At 37.8% G+C, this 21,207-nt stretch overlaps 1 protein-coding gene across 9 annotated transcripts in view; it reads right to left on the reverse strand.

Annotated features, from left to right (window-relative positions):
• The window catches only part of TBCE (tubulin folding cofactor E), a 68,430-nt gene that overhangs the window by 41,621 nt on the left and 5,602 nt on the right, over positions 1-21,207 (reverse strand). For 2 of the 9 annotated variants that reach the window (XM_023728004.1, XM_023728005.1), the window contains exons 2-5: positions 20,388-20,444; positions 19,659-19,962; positions 10,553-10,680; positions 5,186-5,270 (exon numbers count right to left, since the gene is read on the reverse strand). In XM_023728004.1, coding sequence (XP_023583772.1) covers positions 5,186-5,270; positions 10,553-10,652 — 185 coding nt within the window. In that variant the 5' untranslated portion in view covers positions 10,653-10,680; positions 19,659-19,962; positions 20,388-20,444. Of the gene's footprint in view, positions 1-5,185; positions 5,271-10,552; positions 10,681-19,658; positions 19,963-20,387; positions 21,016-21,207 lie in introns of those variants that run through there. The other 7 variants (XM_023728001.1, XM_023728002.1, XM_023728003.1 and 4 more) reach the window with 6 other exon arrangements.

Genomic DNA, 21,207 nt, shown 5'->3' on the forward strand with positions numbered 1-21,207 from the left:
TGAACTTTAACTCAACTCCAGTTTCTCATGCTGCACTCATTACTCATTACCTTATTTCGTCTTTAATGAAAGACATAATACTTGCCATAACAACCTAAAAGAATGAGTAGGGAACAAATGTGACAAAATATGGAAACAGTGTAAACTCATTGTAAAAATGTTTATTCAGCGGTTTAAAGCCCAGCCTATATTCTATTTTAAGATCACTGTTAAAGCAGAGGCTGTTGTTGTTCTTGTGTGCCCTGGAGTCGATTCCCACTCATAGTGTATCCATGTGACAGAGTTGAACTGCCCCATAGGGTTCAAGGCTGTAATCTTTACGGAGCAGACTGCCACATCTTTCTCCATCAGAGCGGCTGGTGAGTGCCAGCCACCAACCTTTCCAGTAGCTGCCAAGCGCTTTGCCACTGCACCACCAGGGCTCCTAAAGCAGAGCCTACACTCTTGCAAATGTTATTCTATTCTGAACTGAAGTTTCCTGAGATCGACATGAGCTGAACTGGTTGGAAAAAAATACACCGTGGACGAATGTACACCATGGCCCAGGCCTTGAATACTGCATCCCACAGGAGAATATCATCTATGCCAACCTGACACACCAGGAAGATTCAATAAGCTGCGCACACCAAATATCACATTCAATATATCCTGATATCCTTTGCTTAAAAAGCAAAGGAAGGCAAACTGATTTTTATAATATTTATCAAAGGTATAATTACACTGTTATATGACTGACACACAAACCGATATTAAGACACGCTTCTGAACACATAGAGATGGACATAGAGAAATTCCACTTGGAGTTCTGAGGTAATACAACGACTTTTAACTCAAGGTTTCCTAATTTATACCGAGTATACCATCATTTTGCCATATACCAATTTCACGAACATATTATACAAAGATTCATGATCTGACAATTTTAAACTGCTTTGGCTTCATTAAAATAGCATCTAAAGAATAATAAAATGCTTACTGTGATAAAAGACTTTTCTAGAATGATAGTATCTTGTTATTATGACTTCCCAAGTAAGTCAGCAGCAGACTTTGAAATATCAAAAACACCCCAATAAAGTCCAACACCCATTCCGGATAAAAACTCTCAATAAAATAGACACAGAAGCAAAATTCCTCTACATAATAAAGTGCATCTATACAAAACCAACAACCAATGTCATTCTTAATGGAGAGAGACTGAAAACATTACCCTTGAGAACAGGAACAAGACAAGGATGCCCTTTTCACCACTCCTATTTAACATCATGCTGGAAGTACTAGCTAGGGCAATGAGGCAAGAAAAAGAAATAAAAGGCACCTAAACTGGTAATGAAGAATTAAAACTGTCCCTATTTACGGGTGATATGATACTATACATAGAAAACCCAAAAGACTCCACAAGAAAACTACTGAAACTAATAGCAAGATTTGGCAGGCTCTCAGGATACAAGATAAACATACAAAAATCAGTTGGATTCCTATACACTAATGAAGAAACACTGAAAAGGAAATCAGAAAAACAATACCATTTATAATAGCCCCTAAAAAAATAAAATACTTAGGAATAAATCTAACCAGAGATGCAAAAGACCTATACAAAGAAAACTACAAAACACTACTGCAAGAAACCAAAAGAGACCTACATAAATGGAAAAACATACCATGCTCATGGATAGGTAGACTCAACATTTTGAAAACGTTAATTCTACTCAAAACAATCTACAAATACAATATAATCCTGATCCAATTACCAACAGCAGTCTTTAAAGATAGAGAAAAATTAATCATTAACTTTATATGGAAAGGGAAGAAATCCTGGATAAGTAAAGCACTACTGAAGAAGAATAAAGTAGGAGGACTCACACTACCTGACCTCAGAACCTACTATACAGCTACAGTAGTCAAAACAGCCTGGTGCTGGTACGACGACAAACACATTGACCCATGGAACAGAATTGAGAACCCACATGTGTATCCAGCCACTTACAGTCATCTGATCTTTGACAAAGGTCCAAAGTCCATCAAGTGGGGAAAAGACAGTCTTTTTAACAAATGGTGCTGGTAAAACTGGATGTCCATCAGCAAAAAGTTAAATAGCACCCATATCTCACGTCACAAACAAAAACTAATTCAAAATGGATCAAAGGCCTAAATATAAAACCAAAACCTATAAAAATCATAGAAGAAAAAACAGGGTCAATGCCAGGGGCCCTACTACCCAGTATTAACAGAATACAAACCAAAACTAACAATGCACAAACACTAGAAGCTAGATAACTAGGATCTTCTAAAAATTAAACACTTACGCTCATCAAAACACTTCACCAAAAGAGTAAAAAGTGAACCTACAGACTGGGAAAAAAAATTTGGCTATGAAAAATCCGACAAAGGTCTAATCTCTACAATATGCAGGAAAATCCAATACCTCTACAACAAAAAAACAACAATCCAATTAAAAAATGGACAAAGGATATGAACAGACACTTCACCAAAGAAGACATTCAAGCGGCTAACAGACACGTGAGGAAATGTTCCCGATCACTAGCCATTAGAGAAATGTAAACCAAAACCACAATTAGATACCATCTCACCCCAACATGACTGACACAAATTAAAAAAAAAAACAGAAAATAACAAATGTTGGAAAGGCTGCAGGGAGATTGGTACTCTTACATGCTGCTGGTGGGAATATAAAATGGTACAATCATTGTAGAAAATGACAGGTGCTTCCTTAAAAAGCTAGAAATAGAAATATCATATGATTCAGCAATCCCACTCCTAGGAATATATCCTAGAGAAATAAGAGCCGTCACATGAATAGACATATGCACACCCACATTCACTGCAGCATTATCTGCAATAGCAAAAAGATGGAAACAACCCAGGTTCCCAACAACAGATGAACAAATAAAGTATAGTACATACATACAGTGGAATATTATGCAACGATAAAGAACAATGATGAATCTGCGAAGCATCTCATAACATGGATGAATTTGGAGGGCTTTATGCTGAGTGAAATAAGCAATCACAAAAGGACAAATGTTGTATGAGACCACTACTATAAAAACTCATGAAAAGGTTTACACATGAAAAGAAACAATCTTTGATGGTTACAAGGGAGGGGTAAGACAGTACACAATACCAGGGAAGCCAGTACAACTTGTACAAGGCAAGGTCACGGAAGCTCCACAGACACATGCAAACTCCGAGCAACCGAATTACTGGGCTGAGGGCTGTGGGGATCATGGTGTCAGGGAACACCTAGTTCAACTGGTGTAACAGTTTATAAAGAAAATGTTCTACATTCTACTTTGGTGAGTAGCGTCTGGGGTCTTAAAAGCTTGTGAGCGGCCATCTAAGATACTCCATGGTCTCACTTCATCTGGAACAAAGGAGAATAAAGGAAACCAAAGACACAAGGGAAAGTTAAGTCCAAAGCACTAATGCACCACAAGTACCACAGCCTCCTCTAGACTGAGTCCAGCACAACTAGATGGTGCTTGGCTACCACCACCAACTGCTCTGACAGGGATCACAATAGAGGGTCCAAGATATAGCTGGAGAAAATGTAGAACAAAATTTTAACTCGCCAAAAAAAAACAGACTTACTGGTCTGACAGAGACTGGAGAAACCCGAGAGTATGACCCCTGGATACCCTTCTGGCTCAGCAGTGAAGTCGCTCCTGAGGTTCACACTGCAGCCAAAGATTAGACAGGCCCATAAAACAAGGTGAGACTAAACTGGCACACCAGCCCGGGGTGAGGATGAGAAGGCAAGCGGGGACAGGAAAGCTGGTAGTGGGGAACCCAAGGTCAAGAAGGGGAGAGTACTGACACGTCATGGTGTTGGCAACCAATGTCACAAAACAATACATGTATTAATTATTTAATAAGAAACTAGTTCGCTCTGTAAACCTTCATCTAAAGTCAACAAGAAAACACCCCAATGAATTTCATAAAAATGAAGAAGTATATATGGCATATTAATAATATATCTGAATGGGCTTAATGACAAATACATGTGGTATAATCTGATTTAAAAATTTAAAATATTAGTATAATCTTTACTACTGTATTTTTACACAAATAATGCGTGCCTTCTACATTTGTTTGCCAACTGAGCCCTCCTCCCTGTGAGGTATTTTCATAAGTGCCGCTACGTCAATTTTTTTTTTTTTTACATTTTGGTGTTAAAAAAAAAAATTAGCATAGCATGCTTATGAAAATACCTTGGGGGAGGGGGGGTGGTTGGCAAACACATAGAAGGTGTGCATTATTTGTGTAAAAATACAGTAGTTAAAGTCATGTTCTAATTAATAAAAACATATGGATTAACAATTATAAAGGACAATTTATATTCCTTTAGGGTAGACCAGTAGAGTTCTCCACTATATCAGGCCCAATGTGCCCTTCTGTATTGCCCAATGTGCCCTTCTGTTTTAGGTGTTGTCGGGTCAGTTCTGACTCATAGTGACCCTACGTATAACAGTCCTAAATGTTGCCTGGTCCTGTGCCATCCTCACAGTCGTTGCCATGTTTTAGACCACTGTTGTGGCCACTGTGTCAATCCATCTCATTGAGGGTCTTCCTCTTTTTCAATGACCCTCTACTTTACCAAGCATGATATCCTTCTCTTGGGCCTGGTCCTTCCTCATAACCTGTCCAAAGTGAGACAAAGTCTCGCCATTATCGCGCTTAAGGAGCATTCTGGCTATACTTCTTTCCGGAGAGATTTGTTCATTCTTCTGGCAGTCCACGGTATATTCAATATTTTTCAACACCATAATTCAACTGCATCAACTCTTCTTCTGCCTTCCTTATTCACTGTTCAGCTTTTACATACAAATGAAGCAACTTTAAATATTATGGCTTGGGTTTCAGGTGCATCTTAGTCTTCAAAGTGACATCTTTGCTTTTTAATGCTTTAAAAAAGCATTCTGTAGCAGATCTGCCCAATGCAGATTTGTCCAAAAATATCTCAAAGTGGAACTGATAGATAACATTATCTACTTGTATAATTTCTTAAGTCAACACAATGTCCATTTCAGTGAAATGAAAAGTAATTTATAAGAAAATAATATGTACTTCAATACGTAAATGCTCAGGCATATCTCCAACCCCTTTTATTCAACTATAAAACATTATCTTGACCAAATAACCACGCCAATTCATAATGAAAAATTACCTGCATTTAAAATACACAGTCCCTTCGTGGCTCCCATCATGCTTTCCTCTCTCGGGGTTGTCCCATTCTACTCCTAACCAGAGTCCTAGCATAACCAGAAAAACCAAATGAGCAATAAACAGTAATATAGGTAATGCTTCCATTTCTTGCAAGCAAATACAATTTACAACAGAAACCATATCACATTGACACCAACGGGGAAGAAGAAAATGTCTTTTGGGAAGGACAATTTTATCTTACTTCAATCAACAAATTTAATAGCATGTTTGGTTCAAAAAGCCAAGAAAAAACCACAAATGTAGAAAACAACCATGGCTAAAATTTACTGAATACTTACTAAGTGCCAGAAACTTTTCTTGCAGTTATCTAATGTAATACCAATGACAGCCACTTCATCTATGTAAAGAAGGTATGATTATTTTTACCACTTGCTGGACTAATACACAAGTGTTTCAGTCCTAGACTTTTAACCTACATTTTATAAAATTAAAAATCCATACATAAAAATTACTGTTATTAAACATAAGTAAAATAACTTGACCAAAATCACACATGCTCAAATCCAGGTCATTCTAATCCAGAAGTGAAGTCTTATTCATCGTACTATGCTATTTATACCTCGTATCTTATATTTGTATACCCTCTTACAGTTTCAAAGTATTTTCTTTACCGTCTCACTTCTACTCTACCCATCTTTATTAACTACCTACTATGTACAGTACTGAACACAGTGGTAAAAAACAAGGCTCCAAGAACTGGTGAATACCAATTATCATGGATTGAATTGTGTCCCCCAAAAATATCTGTCAACTTGGCCGGGTCATGATTTCCACTATTGTATAATTGTGTAGCATTTTGTAATCTGATTTAAAAAAAAGAAGTTTGGAAGACAGCTACCTGGCCAACCAAGTGGAAGAGATCCATATTCATTCCCATTCCAAAAAATGCGATAAAACAGAACGTGGAAATTATCAAACCATATCATTAACATTACATGCTAGCAAAATTCTGCTGCAGATAATTCAAAAAAAGCCTGCAGCTATACATCGACAGGGTACTGCCAAAAGTTCAATCTGGATTCAGATAAGAATGTGAAAGAAGGATATAACTGTTGATGTCAGATAGATCTTGCTAGAAACAGAAAAAACGAGAAAGATGTTTACCTGTGTTTTACTGACTATGTGAAGGCATTCAACTGTGTGGATCATAACAAATTATGGATGACATTATGAAGAACGGGAATTCTAGAACACGTGTTCATGTAGAACCTGTACATGGATCAAGAGGCAGTATTCAAACAGAACAAAGGGATACTGCATACTTTAAAATTGGAAAAAGTGTGTGGCAGGGTTGTACCCTTTCACCTTACTCATTTAATCTGTAGGCTGAACAAATAATCTGAGAAGACAGGCTATACAAAGAAGAATGAGATATTTACAACAACAACAAAAAGAAAGAGTAGCTACTAAGGCTGCTTATGTACAACCAAACATCTCATGGGATTTGGTTCCTTGGTTTGGAGGTTCAGGATCATGGTTTCATGAGACATCCCAGTTAACTGGCCTAACAACATATTTAGTGCTTCTGTTCTACCTCCAAGTTCACTGTGTAGTGCCTGGGGTCTGAAAAGTTTGAAAGCGGCACAACAATTGGTCTCTATTCACCTGAAGCAACAGAGGAAGAAGGAGAGTCAGGAACAGGAGGAGGACATGGAATGTGTGGCTAACTGTCTCCATGAGCAACTGCCTCCTCTGCCATGAGACCAGAAGGACTGGATGGTGCCCGACTACCATTACTGAACATTTGATCGAAGAATCCATAGAAGAATCCTGATCAGAACAAGGCAAATGAAGAAGAGAAATTCTCATGGACTCTAGCCTTTCTGGAGCCATGGAGGGTGGATGAACCCTTGAAATTACCCTGAGATAATCTTTAAACCTTAAAACAAAAATTCCACCTGAAGTCTTCTTAAAAGTTTAGCTTGACTAGTAAAAAAGATCTGCTGTGAGCATTGTTCTTTTAAAAACAATCTATATGGGATCAAAATGAAGACAACTCGAAATATTAGATAGGAAGTTTAGGGGGCAGTGAGTTTATGATAATGAGGGAGGAACAACTCAGAAAAGGAGGGTGAGAATGGTTGCACAACTCAAAAAAATGTAATCAATGTCACTAAATGGTATACGTAGAAGCTGTTGAACTGGTATATGTTTTGCTGTGTATATTCTCAACAACAAAATAAATACAATTTAGAAAAAAAAAAATCACAGCATCAGGATTGGAGGAAAACTCATTAACAACCTGTGGTATGCAGATGACAAAACCTTGCTTGCCAAAGTGAAGATGACTTGAAGCACTTACTGATGAAGACCAAAGCCTTCACTGAGAACCACAGACTTGGGGGATATCTATGTCAATTGGCGTAACATAGTTCATAAAGACAATAGTCTACACCCTACTTTAATGAGTGGCATCTGGGGTCTTAAAAGCTTGCAAGCAAGAATGGATCCATTCCCCTTGAAAATGGGAATCAGACAAGGATGTCCTTTATCACCACTCTCATTCAACATTGTGTTGGAAGTTCTACTTACAGCAATTAGGCAAGAATAAAGTAAAGAGCATCCAAATTGGTAAGGAAGAGGTAAAAATATCCATATTCACAATAATATGATCTTATACACAGAAAACCCCAAAGAATCCACAAGAAAGCTACTGGAACTAACAGAAGACTTCAGCAAAGTAGCAGGATACAAGATTAACATACAAAAATCAGTTGGAATCCTCCACACCAACAAAGAGAACTTCAAAAAGGAAATCACCAAATCAATATCCTTTACAAGAGCCCCCAAGAAGATAAAGTACCTAACCAGAGACATAAAAGACCTACACAAAGGAAACTACAAAACACTACTGCAAGAAACCAAAAGAGACCTACATAAGTGGGAAAACATACCATGCACATAGACAGGAAGACTCAACATTGTGAAAATGTCAATTCTACCCAAAGTGATCTACAGATACAATGCAATCTCGATCCAAATTCCAAAGCATTCTTCAACGAGATGGAGAAGCAAATCACCAACTTCATGTGGAATACGAAGAGGCCACGGATAAGTAAAGCATTACTGAAGAAGAACAAAGTGGGACGCCTCACACTACCTGATTTTAGAACCTATTACACAGCCACAGTAGTTAAAACAGACTGGTACTGGTACAACAGACACATAGAACAATGGAACAGGATTGAGAACCCAGTCATAAATCCATCCATCTATGATCAGCTGATATTTAACAAAAAATCAAAATCCATCAAATGGGGAAAAGACAGTCTCTTTAACAAATGGTGCTGGTATAACTGGATGTCCGTCTGTAAAAGAATAAACACCAAGATCTATACCTCACGTTATACACAAAAGTTAATTCAAAATGGGTCAAAGATCTAAATGTAAAATCTAAAACGATAAAGATCATGGAAGAAAAAATATGGACAACGCTAGGGGCCCAAATACATGGCATAAATAGTATACAAACCATAACTAACAATATACAAACACCAGAAGAGAAACTAGATAACTGAGAGCTCCTAAAAATTAAACACTTATGCTCATCAAAAGACTTCATCAAAAGAGTAAAAAGAGAACCAACAGATGGGGAAAAAATTGTTGGCTACAACATATCCAACAAGGGTCTAATCTCTAAAATCTACCAAATACTTCAGCACCTCAATAACAAAAAGAAAAATAATCCAATTAAAAATGGGCAAACGATATGAACAGATACTTCACCAAAGAAGACATTCAGGTGGCTGACAGACAAGTGATGAAATGCTTGAGATCATTAGCCATTAGAGAAATGCAAATCAAAACTACAATGAGATACTATTTCACCGCAACAATACTGGCACTAATCCAAAAAAACAGAAAATAACAAATGTTGGAGAGGTGGTGGGGGGACTGGAACTCTTATGCACTGCTAGTGGGAATGTAAAATGGTACAACCACTTTGGAAAACAATATGGCGCTTCCTTAAAAAGCTATGAGTAGAAATACCATACAATCCAGCAATCCCACTCCTAGGAATAACAGACATATGCACACCCATGTTCACTGCAGCACTATTCACAATATCAAAAAGACAGAAACAACCTAAATACCCATCAACAGATGAATGATGTTATGGATTGAACTGTGTCCCCCAAAAAATGCGTATCAACTTGGCTAGGCCATGATTCTCAGTGGCTTGGCGGGTATTATGTAATCACCCTCCATTTTGTGATCTGATGTTAGCAGCCAATCGTTTGAAAGAGGAGTGTCCTTGGGGTTGTGGCCTGCACCCAATATATACGGATATTCTGGCAAAGCTCATCCTCTCCCGATCATGTATCCAACTCGTCATCCTCTGACCTCCAGTTCTTGGGACATGAGCCAGCAGCCTGCTGTCTGACCTGCAGATTGGGGGATTCACTAGCTCCTGCAGCCCCGTGAACCAGCAGCCTGCTCTCTGACTTGCTGATTTTGGGTTTGTCAGCCCCTGCAATCACATGAGTCAGGAGGAGTCTCCAGTCTGATGTCTGACCCGTGGATTTGAGGCTTGCTGGCCTCCACAACTGTGTGAGCCATTTCCTCAAAATAAATCTCTCTCTAATATATACATATACGCTTCACTGGTTTTGCTCCTCTAGAGAAGCCAGCCTAAGACAATAGCCATTAAGAAATTTAAATAAAATTATGCTATAGAAACACAGGAAAGTATATACCAAATAATGTCAAGTGAAAAAAATAACATAAAATAGTATGTCTATCAATTTAAATTATATTAATCCAATTCGTGGCAACCCCTTGTGTGTCACTGTAGAACTGTGCTCCATAGAGTTTTTAATGGCTGATGTTTCAGAAGTAGATTGCCAGGCCTTTCTTCCAAGGCACCTTTGGGTAGACACGAACTGCCACCTTTCAGTTAGTGGCTGAGAGCTTAATCATTTGTGCCGCCCAGGGCCTCCTAAATACATACGCACATGGATTAACAACTAAAAAGAAATTTCAAAAAATCAGAATAATTTTTTGGGTTTAAGTTTATAAGAATTTAAGATTTGTTGCTGTTTAAAAAATTTTTAAAGATATTTTAAAGTTGATTTCATATAAAATAGCAACACTAAATTAGTTTATAATTAAAACCACAGATACAAAAGAACACTGTCATCCAAATCAAATAACTGCATATAGGAGGTATCTATAAATTAGTTATTTCCTCAAAACTGGTGTTATATAAAGCACTGTTGAGAAGCCTACACAGAAACAACTTCAGAAAAATAAATAAATATATGGATATATACACTCACATATGTACACACATAAAATCACAAATTACCTGCTGTAGGAGGGACAACACCAGAAAAACGTACTGTTGCATGTTCTCCATTAACTTCAACTCTTCGACCAAAGACATCTAATGTCAAAGTGTCACTCATAATATAGCCAGAATCCAAAATATGAGATCTAGGAAGAAAGTTACAACATTGACAAGAACTTAATAAAATCAGTTTAAAAGACTTGAACTTCATGTAGAGATTCACGAGGAGAATGTTTGTGAACAATTTAGTCTTTTTATATTTTGGTGATGGGAAGGACCTAATGTTTATGCACCATAATTTCATAATTTGGTTTTACTTTTCTATCTAACTATATTTTAATAATCTGGTATTTTTTAAATATTCTTGAACTCCAGTTAGCTCGTATCACATGACTCATCTATTCTGCCATTTACTGAAGTGGGTGGGAAGGAAAGGGGAATAGAAGGGAAGGGAATAAAAGTGACAGAGAAAAACAAAAGGACAGGGCAATATGGGCATTGTACTCTCCTGAGGAAGGAAGAATTTGTAGAAAAACATAAATCCACAGATATAGGAAGCAACACACAAAATGAACAACAAATTAAAATTTTAACTCTAGTGAAAACACAGAATCCTAAAAATAAAGAAAGGATCCTAAAACAAAATAGAGAGAAAAAATATTTAAACAGGAATGACAACTAGATTCAACTTCCTCGTCAGAGAGGACTGAAGAACATGTTAAATGACACAACCAGGATGTGGTCAGCCAAATTCCAGACTGTGGGAAACTACAGGGTAAACAAGCCAGTTTCTTCAACAAATTAAAAGCAAGGAGAAAAAAGAAAGAGGAGGAGAACAAAGAGATTAAAAGAAACTTAAGAGATATGTCAGCTGATGGCAACATACGGACTTTGTGTGGATCCTAATTCAAAAAGCTGGAAATAATTTAAAAAAAAAGAAATTATGAAAAATTTGAACACTAACAGGATATTTAATAATATTAAATGATAATTTTTTAGCCATGGTAATGGTACTATGATTTTTAAAGCCCTTATCTTTTAGAAATATACACTATAGATTTTTTTAAATTTACATATTAGATACATCATTCTAGTGGCATTATAGAGAACACACTGAAAGGAAGTAAGAAGCGAGTGAGAAGTTAGAAAAATAATCCAGGTGAAATAAGAGAGCCTGAGCCAAAGCAATGGCTTCTATCCATTCATTCAACACATAGTCACTGAGCACCTACTACGTGCTACTATTGTGTGAGACCTTACATAGTTGTAAACCACACATGTATGAGTCCTCCCTCAGAAGCTTATGGTCCAATGGTAGTCAGAACCAAGAGAAAGGTATGAATTTTAGAGAAGAGCTAGAATCAACAGGATTTCATGATTAATTGGATAGAAATTTTTAAAAATATAAGACTAGGAAGACGCCCAATTTTTTGACTCAGGCAGATGGTGGTGCCAAACACTGACATGAATAGTAAGAGAGTAAGTTTTAAGTTTGGGAGGGAAGACAGTGAATTTGAGGTGTCTACAGAATGTCATGATGGAAGTGGGTATCTAATTCAAAAGACAGCTTTGAACTAGAAACGTGTACTAGGGAGTCACCAGCACATAGTTTATAACTGATACTGTAAGACTGGATAAAACCAACAAGGGAAGAAAAGAGGATTAATAAGCGAATCCTGGGGAAATATAATCTTTAAAAGGAAGAGGGAAGAAATTCCTAAGAAGGAGTTGGAGGACGAAAATCCCTAAGGAGGAGTTAGAAAAGGAAAAGCCAAGAAGGGAAAAAGAAAACCAGATTCCTCAAGACTTAGAAACCAAGGGGGCAGAGTTTAAAGAAAAAATAATGGAGCAATCGTATCAGAGGTTGCAGAGAGACCCTGTAAGAAAAGGGCTGACCTTGTGTTTTGCTAGCACAAACATGATTTTTAGCCATACCCTCACTTTGGTCTAAATAAAACTCAGTTTCTACTATAATAAGTTAGCAATGTTTCAGTGCAAGAATTTTAAATGAATAAAAGTTAACAAACTGCTGAACAAAGTACTTTTCTGTTTTAATAATATTATCATATGTGTACAAAATAAGAAAACCATACTGTTACACCTTCCTGGGTTAAAAGTACAATGCTGATTACTCATAAACCCCATTCATACATGGATACCTGAGTATTCTTAATTCTCTACCTTTACGTCATCTTTCCTTAAGAAATGATAGACATTTCCCCTATTACTGGAATTCTTTGTGTCATATTTGACCTGTTGTTTCTGTATTACAAAATCTGAGCATTTTTATCTTATCGTATTTTAGTTTTGGGTTCTCTCATTCAGGTCCACCAGTCTCTTGCTAAAAATATTATTCCAGTTTTTGTGAGAAGGACCCTATTTCAAAATGGGCCTAAATTTTGTCTATTTAAATATGGGAGGACACGGTGCTGGGAAAGGGCTAGGATCTAGACCTAAACCTGCCCAGTAGGGTTGAAAAGGAAAAGGGAAATCATCCCCATGCCTAAACTTGGTGGGAAAAGTCAAAACAGTTTAGATGATTTATGGTAAGGGAAAGCAGGCTGATAGGTCCAGGCATGGGGAATCATGTCTTAGTAGGCTCAGACACAGATATAAGTCAGCAGCTTAGAGGTCTGGCCAACAGGCAGGCCAAACTAACAAGCTTGTGTTCAGGGCAGGGCTACGATGGTGGAGTAGTCAGGCACTTCTGATGGTCCTTCTTACAACAAAGATGTGAAAAAACAAGTGAATCGATTATATATGACAATCTAGAAGCCCTGAACATCAAAGGCAAAGTTGAGGAATCAGACTGAGCAGCAGGGGGAGGAAAAGACGTTTGGAAGCAGTGAGGAGTAGCCAGACCTGACCTGGCGGGAGCCGGAGCCTTTCAGCCCAGATCAGCTCAGGGTGCGTGGTGAGGCAGGGAAGCAGCGGCGCTCAGGAGACGTTTTCCACATCGGAAGAGACCCAGCAGCAAAGAGTCTACTCGGCCACCCAGAACCAGTGAGAAGCAGCCCTTGATCAGCTAAAGTACTTGCATCTGGCCTACTGCGCAGATCAAAAACACCTCCCTTTGGGAAAAACTCTCCTATTTACCTCCCCACTCCCTGCTCTGCATTGCATCTGGGACAGCTTCAGCAACTGCCGAATCCCCTGGGCCGAAAGGAGGACTCGTCATGCGCCCAGAGCCATTCTCCTGCCCTTGGAGAGGGAACTAAATAACAAACGGGGAAAAATAATCTGCTGGCTCTCTTAAGCCAGGAACTCAGGGTAGGCATAGTCCTTTGCCTAGGCACAAGCATAAGGGATCCAGACTTTGAGTGCCTTTCCCCCTGCAGAGACTTGTGTGGGCCCATATCAACATCATAGGCCCTCAATACCACAGTACAACAGGATATATACTGGAACTCTAACTTCAACTGTTTCAGCTGTGATGTGACAGGTTCGTGACATTTGACCCTGCTCTGCCCATTAAGCAGGGTACTCACCTACCCACATCAGGGGCCTGAGGACTGGTGGCTCCACCCACGCCACCTACGACAGGGGCCCAAGAACAAGAGATGCCCTCCAGTCCTTACAGTCAACAGCACCGGGTGCTCACAGTCTGGCTGCAAAACCCATCCATCTACGCACTCCAGGGAACAGGGCCACGCTTTCCTCCTGGACACCTGGGGGTGGCCGTCAGCCCCCTACCTTGCTCAGTGTGTGTCCCCCTGCTGCAGCCAGATGCCTGTTCCTACACCAATCACCCATGCCTGTCTAGGACTGTAGGTGAGAGCCTGCACCACACACTGGGTGGCCAACTACCTGGACACCTGAGCTGAATCCATACAGGAGTGGGCAGACTCCTGGGCTCACACACTTAGTGGCAGGTCTGGCCACATGGTGGCAGGACGCTGGAGGTTCAGGGGCACCAGTGATCGGGCTCGCTAACAGGAGCAGCCTATTTGGGCATATCAAAATAAAACAAAAGAAGCCAGGATGCAGTAAGCAAACATAAAATAAGTAAATATAATAAGTTACTGATGGCTAGGAGACAACAGTCAATATCAAATCACATAAAGAGGCAGACCACGATGGCTTCAGCAAGCTCCCAAAATAAAGAATCTAGAAATTTTCCAGAGGAAGAAAATTTCTTGGAATTATCAGAGGCAGAATACAAAAGATTAATACACAGAACTCTTTAAGACATCAGGAAGGAAATTAGGCAAAATACACACCTCGCAACAGAGGAACTTAAAAAGATTAAAGAAGAGCATGATGACGTATTTAACAGGCTGCCAGAATCCACAGAGAGAGAGCAATCAGAAATTCAGAAGATTAACAATAAAATTTCAGAATTAGACAACTCAGTAGAAAGTCATAGGAGCAGAATTGAGGCAATGGAAGTTAGAATTAGTGAGACTGAAGATAAAGCATTTGACACCAACTTATTTGAGGAAAAATCAGATAAAAGGATTTAAAAAATGAAGAAACCCTAAGAATTATGTGTGATTCTATTAAGAGGAATAACCTACAAGTGACTGGAGTACCAGAACGGGGGGGAAAACAGAAAATACAGAGAGAATTATTGAAGACTTGTTGGTAGAAAACTTCACTGATATCGTGAAAGATGTGAAGATATATATCCAAGATGCTCATCGAACCCCACATAAGCTAGATTCCAAAAGAAAGTCACCAAGACGTATTACAATCAAACTTGCCAAAACCAAAGACAGAGAATTTTTTAAGACTAGGGACAAACGAAAATTCATCTACAAAAGGGAGTCAATAAGAATAAGCTCAGACTACTCAGCAGAAACCATGCAGGCAACAAGGCAATGGGATGACATATATAAGGCCTTGAAGGAACAAAAAACTGCCAGGGAAGAATTATATATCCAGCAAAACTGTCTCTCAAATATGATGGCAAAATTAGGGCATTTCCAGATAAACAGAGGTTTAGGAAATTTGCAAAAACTAAGCCAAAATTACAAGAAATACTCAAGGGAGTCCTCCGGTTAGAAAATCAATAACATCAGATAACAACCCAAGACTAGAACACAGGACAAAGCAACCTGGTATCAACCCAGACAGGGAAGTCACAAAATCAACCAAAGCTAAAACACTGAAAATAGGGAAACAGATGTCAATATGTAAAAGTTGACAACATTAAAACTAAAAAGAGGGACTCAAAAATGTACACGTAGATTTTTCACGTGGAGAGGAAGTCAAGGCGAAATAAAGAAATAAAAGACTGGTTTAAACTTAGAAAAATAGGGGTAAATATTAAGGTAACCACAAAGGAAACTAACAATCCTACACGTCAAAATAAAAAACAAGAAGAATATAAAGACTCAGCAAATACAAAATCAACAACAATGAAAAAGATGACCAGAAAATACATAAACAAAAATGACTCAGCACAGAAAAGTGGGACAAAGAAACTGTGAACACACAAAAAAAGACATCAAAATGACAGCACTAAACTCATACCTATCAATATCACACTGAATGTAAATGGACTAAACACACCAACAGAGATAGAAAGTGGCAGAATAGATTAAAAAATATGATCCGTCTATCTGCTGCCTACAAGAGACACACCTTAGACTTAAAGACACAAACTAAAACTCAAAGGGTGGAAAAAAATACATCAAGCAAACAACACTCAAAAAAGAGCAGGAGTGGCAACATTACTCTCTGACAAAATAGACTTTAAAGTAAAATCCACCACAAAGGATAAGGAAGGACACTATATAATGATTAAAGGGTCAATACACCAGGAGGACATACAATACACCAGGAGGAATGCAAAAGATTAATATACAGAACTCTTCAAGAAATTAGGAAGGAAATTAATCAAAATGCAGAACACACAATAGAAGAACTTAAGAAGATTAGAGAAGAGCATAATGACAAATTTAACAGGCTGCAAGAGCCCATAGAGAGAGAGAGCAATCAGAAATCCAGAAGATTAACAATACAATTTGAGAATTCGACAACTCAATAGAAAGTCACAGGAATAGAACTGAGGCAATGGAAGTCAGAATTAGTAAGACTGAATATAAAGCATTTGACACCAACTTATTTGAGGAAAAATCAGATAAAAGGATTTTAAAAAATGAAGAAACCCTAAGAATTATGTGGGACTCGGTCAAGAGGAATAACCTACGAGTGACTGGAGTACCAGAATGGAGGGATAACAGAAAATAGAGAGAATTGTTGAAGATTTGTTGGCAGAAAACTTCCCTGATATCATGAAAGATGAGAAGATATCTATCCAAGATGCTCATCAAACCCCACATAAGGTAGATCCCAAAAGAAAGTCTCCAAGATATACTATAATCAAACTTGCAAAAACCAAAGATAGAGAATTTTAAGAGCAGCTAAGGGTAAACGAATTATCTTAGGTGAAGGGAAGGACAGCACACAGTACAGGGGAAGTCAGCACAATGGATTAAACCAAAGCTAAGAAGTTTCCTGAATACAACCAAACACTTCGAGGGACAGAGTAGCGGGGGCAGAGGTATAGGGACCATAGTTTCAGGGGATATGTAGGTCAATGGCATAACAAAGTTTATTAAGAAAATGTTCTGCATCCCACTTTGGTGAGTGGCATCTGGGGCCTTAAAAGCTAGTGAGCGGCCATGTAAGATGCCATCAATTGCTCCCAACCAGCTGGAGCAAAGAAGAATGAAGAATACCAAAGTCACAAGGAAGTATTAGCCCAAGAGACAGAAAGGGCACATACACCAGAGACTCCATCAGCCCGAGACGAGAAGAACTAGATGGTGCCCAGCTACCACCAATGACTGCCCTGACAGGGAACACAACAGAGTCCCTGATGGAGGAAGTGAAAAGTGGGGTGCAGAACAAGACCAGACTTAATGGTTTGATTGACACTGGAGGGACCCCGGAAGACATGGCCCCTGGACTCTGTTAGCCCAAAATTAAAACCATTCCCAAGGCCAACTATTCGAAGATTAGACTGGACTATGGGGCATAAAATGATACTTGTGAAGAGTGTGCTTCTTGGCTCAAGTAGATACATGAGACAAAATGGAGGCCAGGAGAGAAGGCAGAGAGGGTCAGGAGCTGGTTGAATCGTCACGGGAAATCTGAGCTGGAAATGAGGAGTCTGCTGTCACAGTATAGGGAGAGCAACTAGGGTCACACAACAATGTATGTGTAAATTTTTGTATGAGAGACTAACTTGAATTGTAAACTTACACTTAAAGCACAATTAAAAAAAAAAAAACGAAATCTACTTCCTTATCATTTCCACCTACTAATTTTAGTACTGCCCTCTGCAGCTATAGAGAAATCTACTCCCTTTCCTGGCTGATATTTAAATATCTGAAGATCACTATCATGTTACTGTTCTTTTTCTCCCCTCTTCCCATCCCTCTTCCCCTAAAACTCTCTACCAGGGTAAACACTCCCAGCTCCTTAAATTATCTTCATGTAAATTCCAAATTCTCCCCATAATTCATTTGCTAATTCCCTTCTTAAAAATTCCCTATCTTAAAATACGATACCTAGAACTGAAAACCATATTCAAATATGACCTGCTCTGGGCGAGAGTACAACGGTCTAAACACCATTCATCTAATAACATAACCTAACATTATATTCACTTTCTTCTTTTTCATGGGAAAGACTATTGCTTACTATTAAGATAAACTTCGAAGTCATTTTTTAGTTACTACCACTTTCCGATCATAAAACTAAAATGTTTAAATTTCACCATAACTACATTATCTTAAAAAATGATTTTTACTAATTCTAAGGGCTCTTTCAATTTTCAGCAACATGTAAACATAATTTTATTAAATTTAAAAAGATACGTAATTTCTGTTCTACTTCATTATCTCTTCCTACTGGCAATGATTTTATTAGTATCTTACATATACTTCCATACATATTTTATGAATACACAATACATTCTTTTTCTTTCTTAACACAAATAACAGCATACTATACATGTGGTTCAATTCCTTACATTTTCACTCAATAATATATCTTAGAGATTTATACATAGCCACGTCAAGAGCTTTTGAATTTTTTTATGGCTGCATAGTGTTCGCATGAATATATCATAATTTATCCAGTCCTTTAACTGATGGACTTTTAGGTCACCTCAGGTTTTCTCTGGTGTAAACAATACTGCAAGGATTAAGCCTGTATATTTCTCTCTCTACAGTTGTTCAAAAATGTCTCTACGAAACATTCCCAAAACTGCATTGCTGAGTCAAAGGGTATGTGCACTTTTAATCTTGATAACTAATGCCCTTTATACTGCCTTACCAATTTACAGTCCCACCAGCAGTGTATAAGTCCCTGTATCCTCACAACCTTGCCTTTATATTAAAAAGCTTTTAGTTACTTGTCAATATGGTAAGTAAAACATGGTATTTCATTTTCCTTCTATGAGGGAAGCTGAGCATCTATTCACTTGTATTTCCGCTTCTGCAAATTATATGTTCACATCCTTTGCCCACTGTTCTATTGGTTTATTGATCTTTTTCTTATCAATTTGTTTTTAATATCTAAACTGTTTCCCATATGGTCTTAATGATGACACATAAGTACATAATTCTTCAAATAAAGTAATTTTAAATTTAATTCCCAGTATTTTAGGATTTGTAGAGGTTTGATTTGCTTCTGCTGTCTTCTCTTTGATTCTGGGACACATAATCGTAAGATAATGATATTTTGTCTCCATTTTTTAAAATATACTTTCCTGCCCAAGGTAGCAGTTTGATTATATTCAACATTTTATTCATTTAGGAAAAATCTCAAAAATGGGAAGGTTTCTTTTCCCACAGTATTTAAGGCTCTTTCACTTCACCTATCACTTCTTCCTTGTTGAGCTAAAATCTTCCATCACAATTTTACCTTATTTTTGTGCCAGTTTTATATTATATTAGGAGAGCAACAGCCTATTCTCCTTCTTCTCAAATGATCTGTAGCATAATCTACAGAAATCTTCTATTTCTTACTCCTTTTATTCTCACTTACATGCTTTCCACTCTGATGCCACTACTGTACTGTTGGCTTCAAACAAGTATATGTAGTCCTGATTCCCATTATTCACCCTCAGATATTATATTAAATTGTTTTGAACAAAGACATATATTACCATTCCAGTGATAAACCTATCCCTGCAAAATGCAGTGATATTCATGGCAATGCATGTATCTTCCTAGAATGAATGGAAACTTGAGACCACATGTTCAATTCCTATACTTTTGCACAATATCTCTTCCTGAAATCTTTTAGGTATCTTCTCCACTGCTTTTGTTATCTTTCTATCATACTTTCTTCTCAACAGCATTCAATTCCATAGTTTCACAGGGAATTTTTTCCTTCTTTATAAAATTTTAGTATCCAGTCTTCTCAATTATGTTTTCTCGATTCCTGCTGAACACCATTTTTCCCAATTCCTAAGAGAAGCAGAATACTTTAGAATGAATACTTCCCATTCCCAGGAAGACAAGGAATGACTGGAAGGGCCAGGACCTGGGTTATTATATATACTTTTTAATAATAAAAGATGGGAGGGCATATATCTTAGTAAAGTGATGACCTCCAGAAACTTAAGACTGGAAGATGGTCAAGGTCAATAGCTGCATCAAGGAATTCAAGAAAACACAGATGGCTCCCCCCACAAGTGGAGAGGGAACAATGATGGACAGTCTAAGCAGGTGTTTCTCAGAAACCCAAAAGCTGCTTCTAGGAAGCCTGGTCAACGAAAGTGCAAGTCATGAGACTAGGGCTCAGGGGTAGGGCTCTGGGCCTTGAGAAGGGGAACTAACAAGAGCAGAACAGGATTTCATTATTATTAAGAATTAAGGGAGGGGTTCTTTACCTGAGATTTACGGACCCTGAAGGTATCTTGTCCATGACGAGTCTTACCAAGTTCTCACTGAAACATAGCATTTCTTAAATTATGAACACAGGAGAAAAAAATCCCAGTTGCATTAGCAGCACCTGTGACTGACATCATTAGAAAGCACATATATTTTTATATCACATTACAGGCATTGTAGCTACCTCAAAATACACTTTACATTCATCACTACTTCAAAATTATTCCATTAGACCTGCCACTAGATATTGTTATTTAATGGGTTAATAAACAAACATGTATATTAAAAAAAAAAACTGATAACTACATTTCACATAACTGGATTCCTTTGAAATTCTATGTATTTTATTTTTGTATTTAAAAACATTATTCTATTAAGGAGTTCACAGGCTTCAGACTGCTACAAGGGTATTTATCCTAAGTAAAGTATCAGTTACGGAAACTGAAGGACACGAGAGGAATTCAGTGGTGAGTCTCTAGCATCAACAGCAAAACAAATAATTGAAACTAAATTATATAACATTTTACAAAGTGCTTTTATTTTCCTTATCTTAATTGCACAATATTATTTCAAAATTTTAACAATTTCTTTGTAACTGCGCTATTTTTTTTTTTGTACTTCAGGTGAAGGCTTACAGAACAAATAGTTTCTCATGAAACAGTAGTACACATGTTGTTTTATGACACTGGTTAACAACCCCACAACATATCAACCCTCTAACTTCTCAACCTTTTTTTTTGGTGAAAATAAACATAGCCAAAGATACACCATTTCAAAAATTTCTACATGCACAGTTCAGTGACATTGACTATGCTCTTC

Source organism: Trichechus manatus, unplaced genomic scaffold (genome assembly GCF_000243295.1).
Source record: "Trichechus manatus latirostris isolate Lorelei unplaced genomic scaffold, TriManLat1.0 scaffold00021, whole genome shotgun sequence".
NCBI lineage: Eukaryota > Metazoa > Chordata > Mammalia > Sirenia > Trichechidae > Trichechus > Trichechus manatus.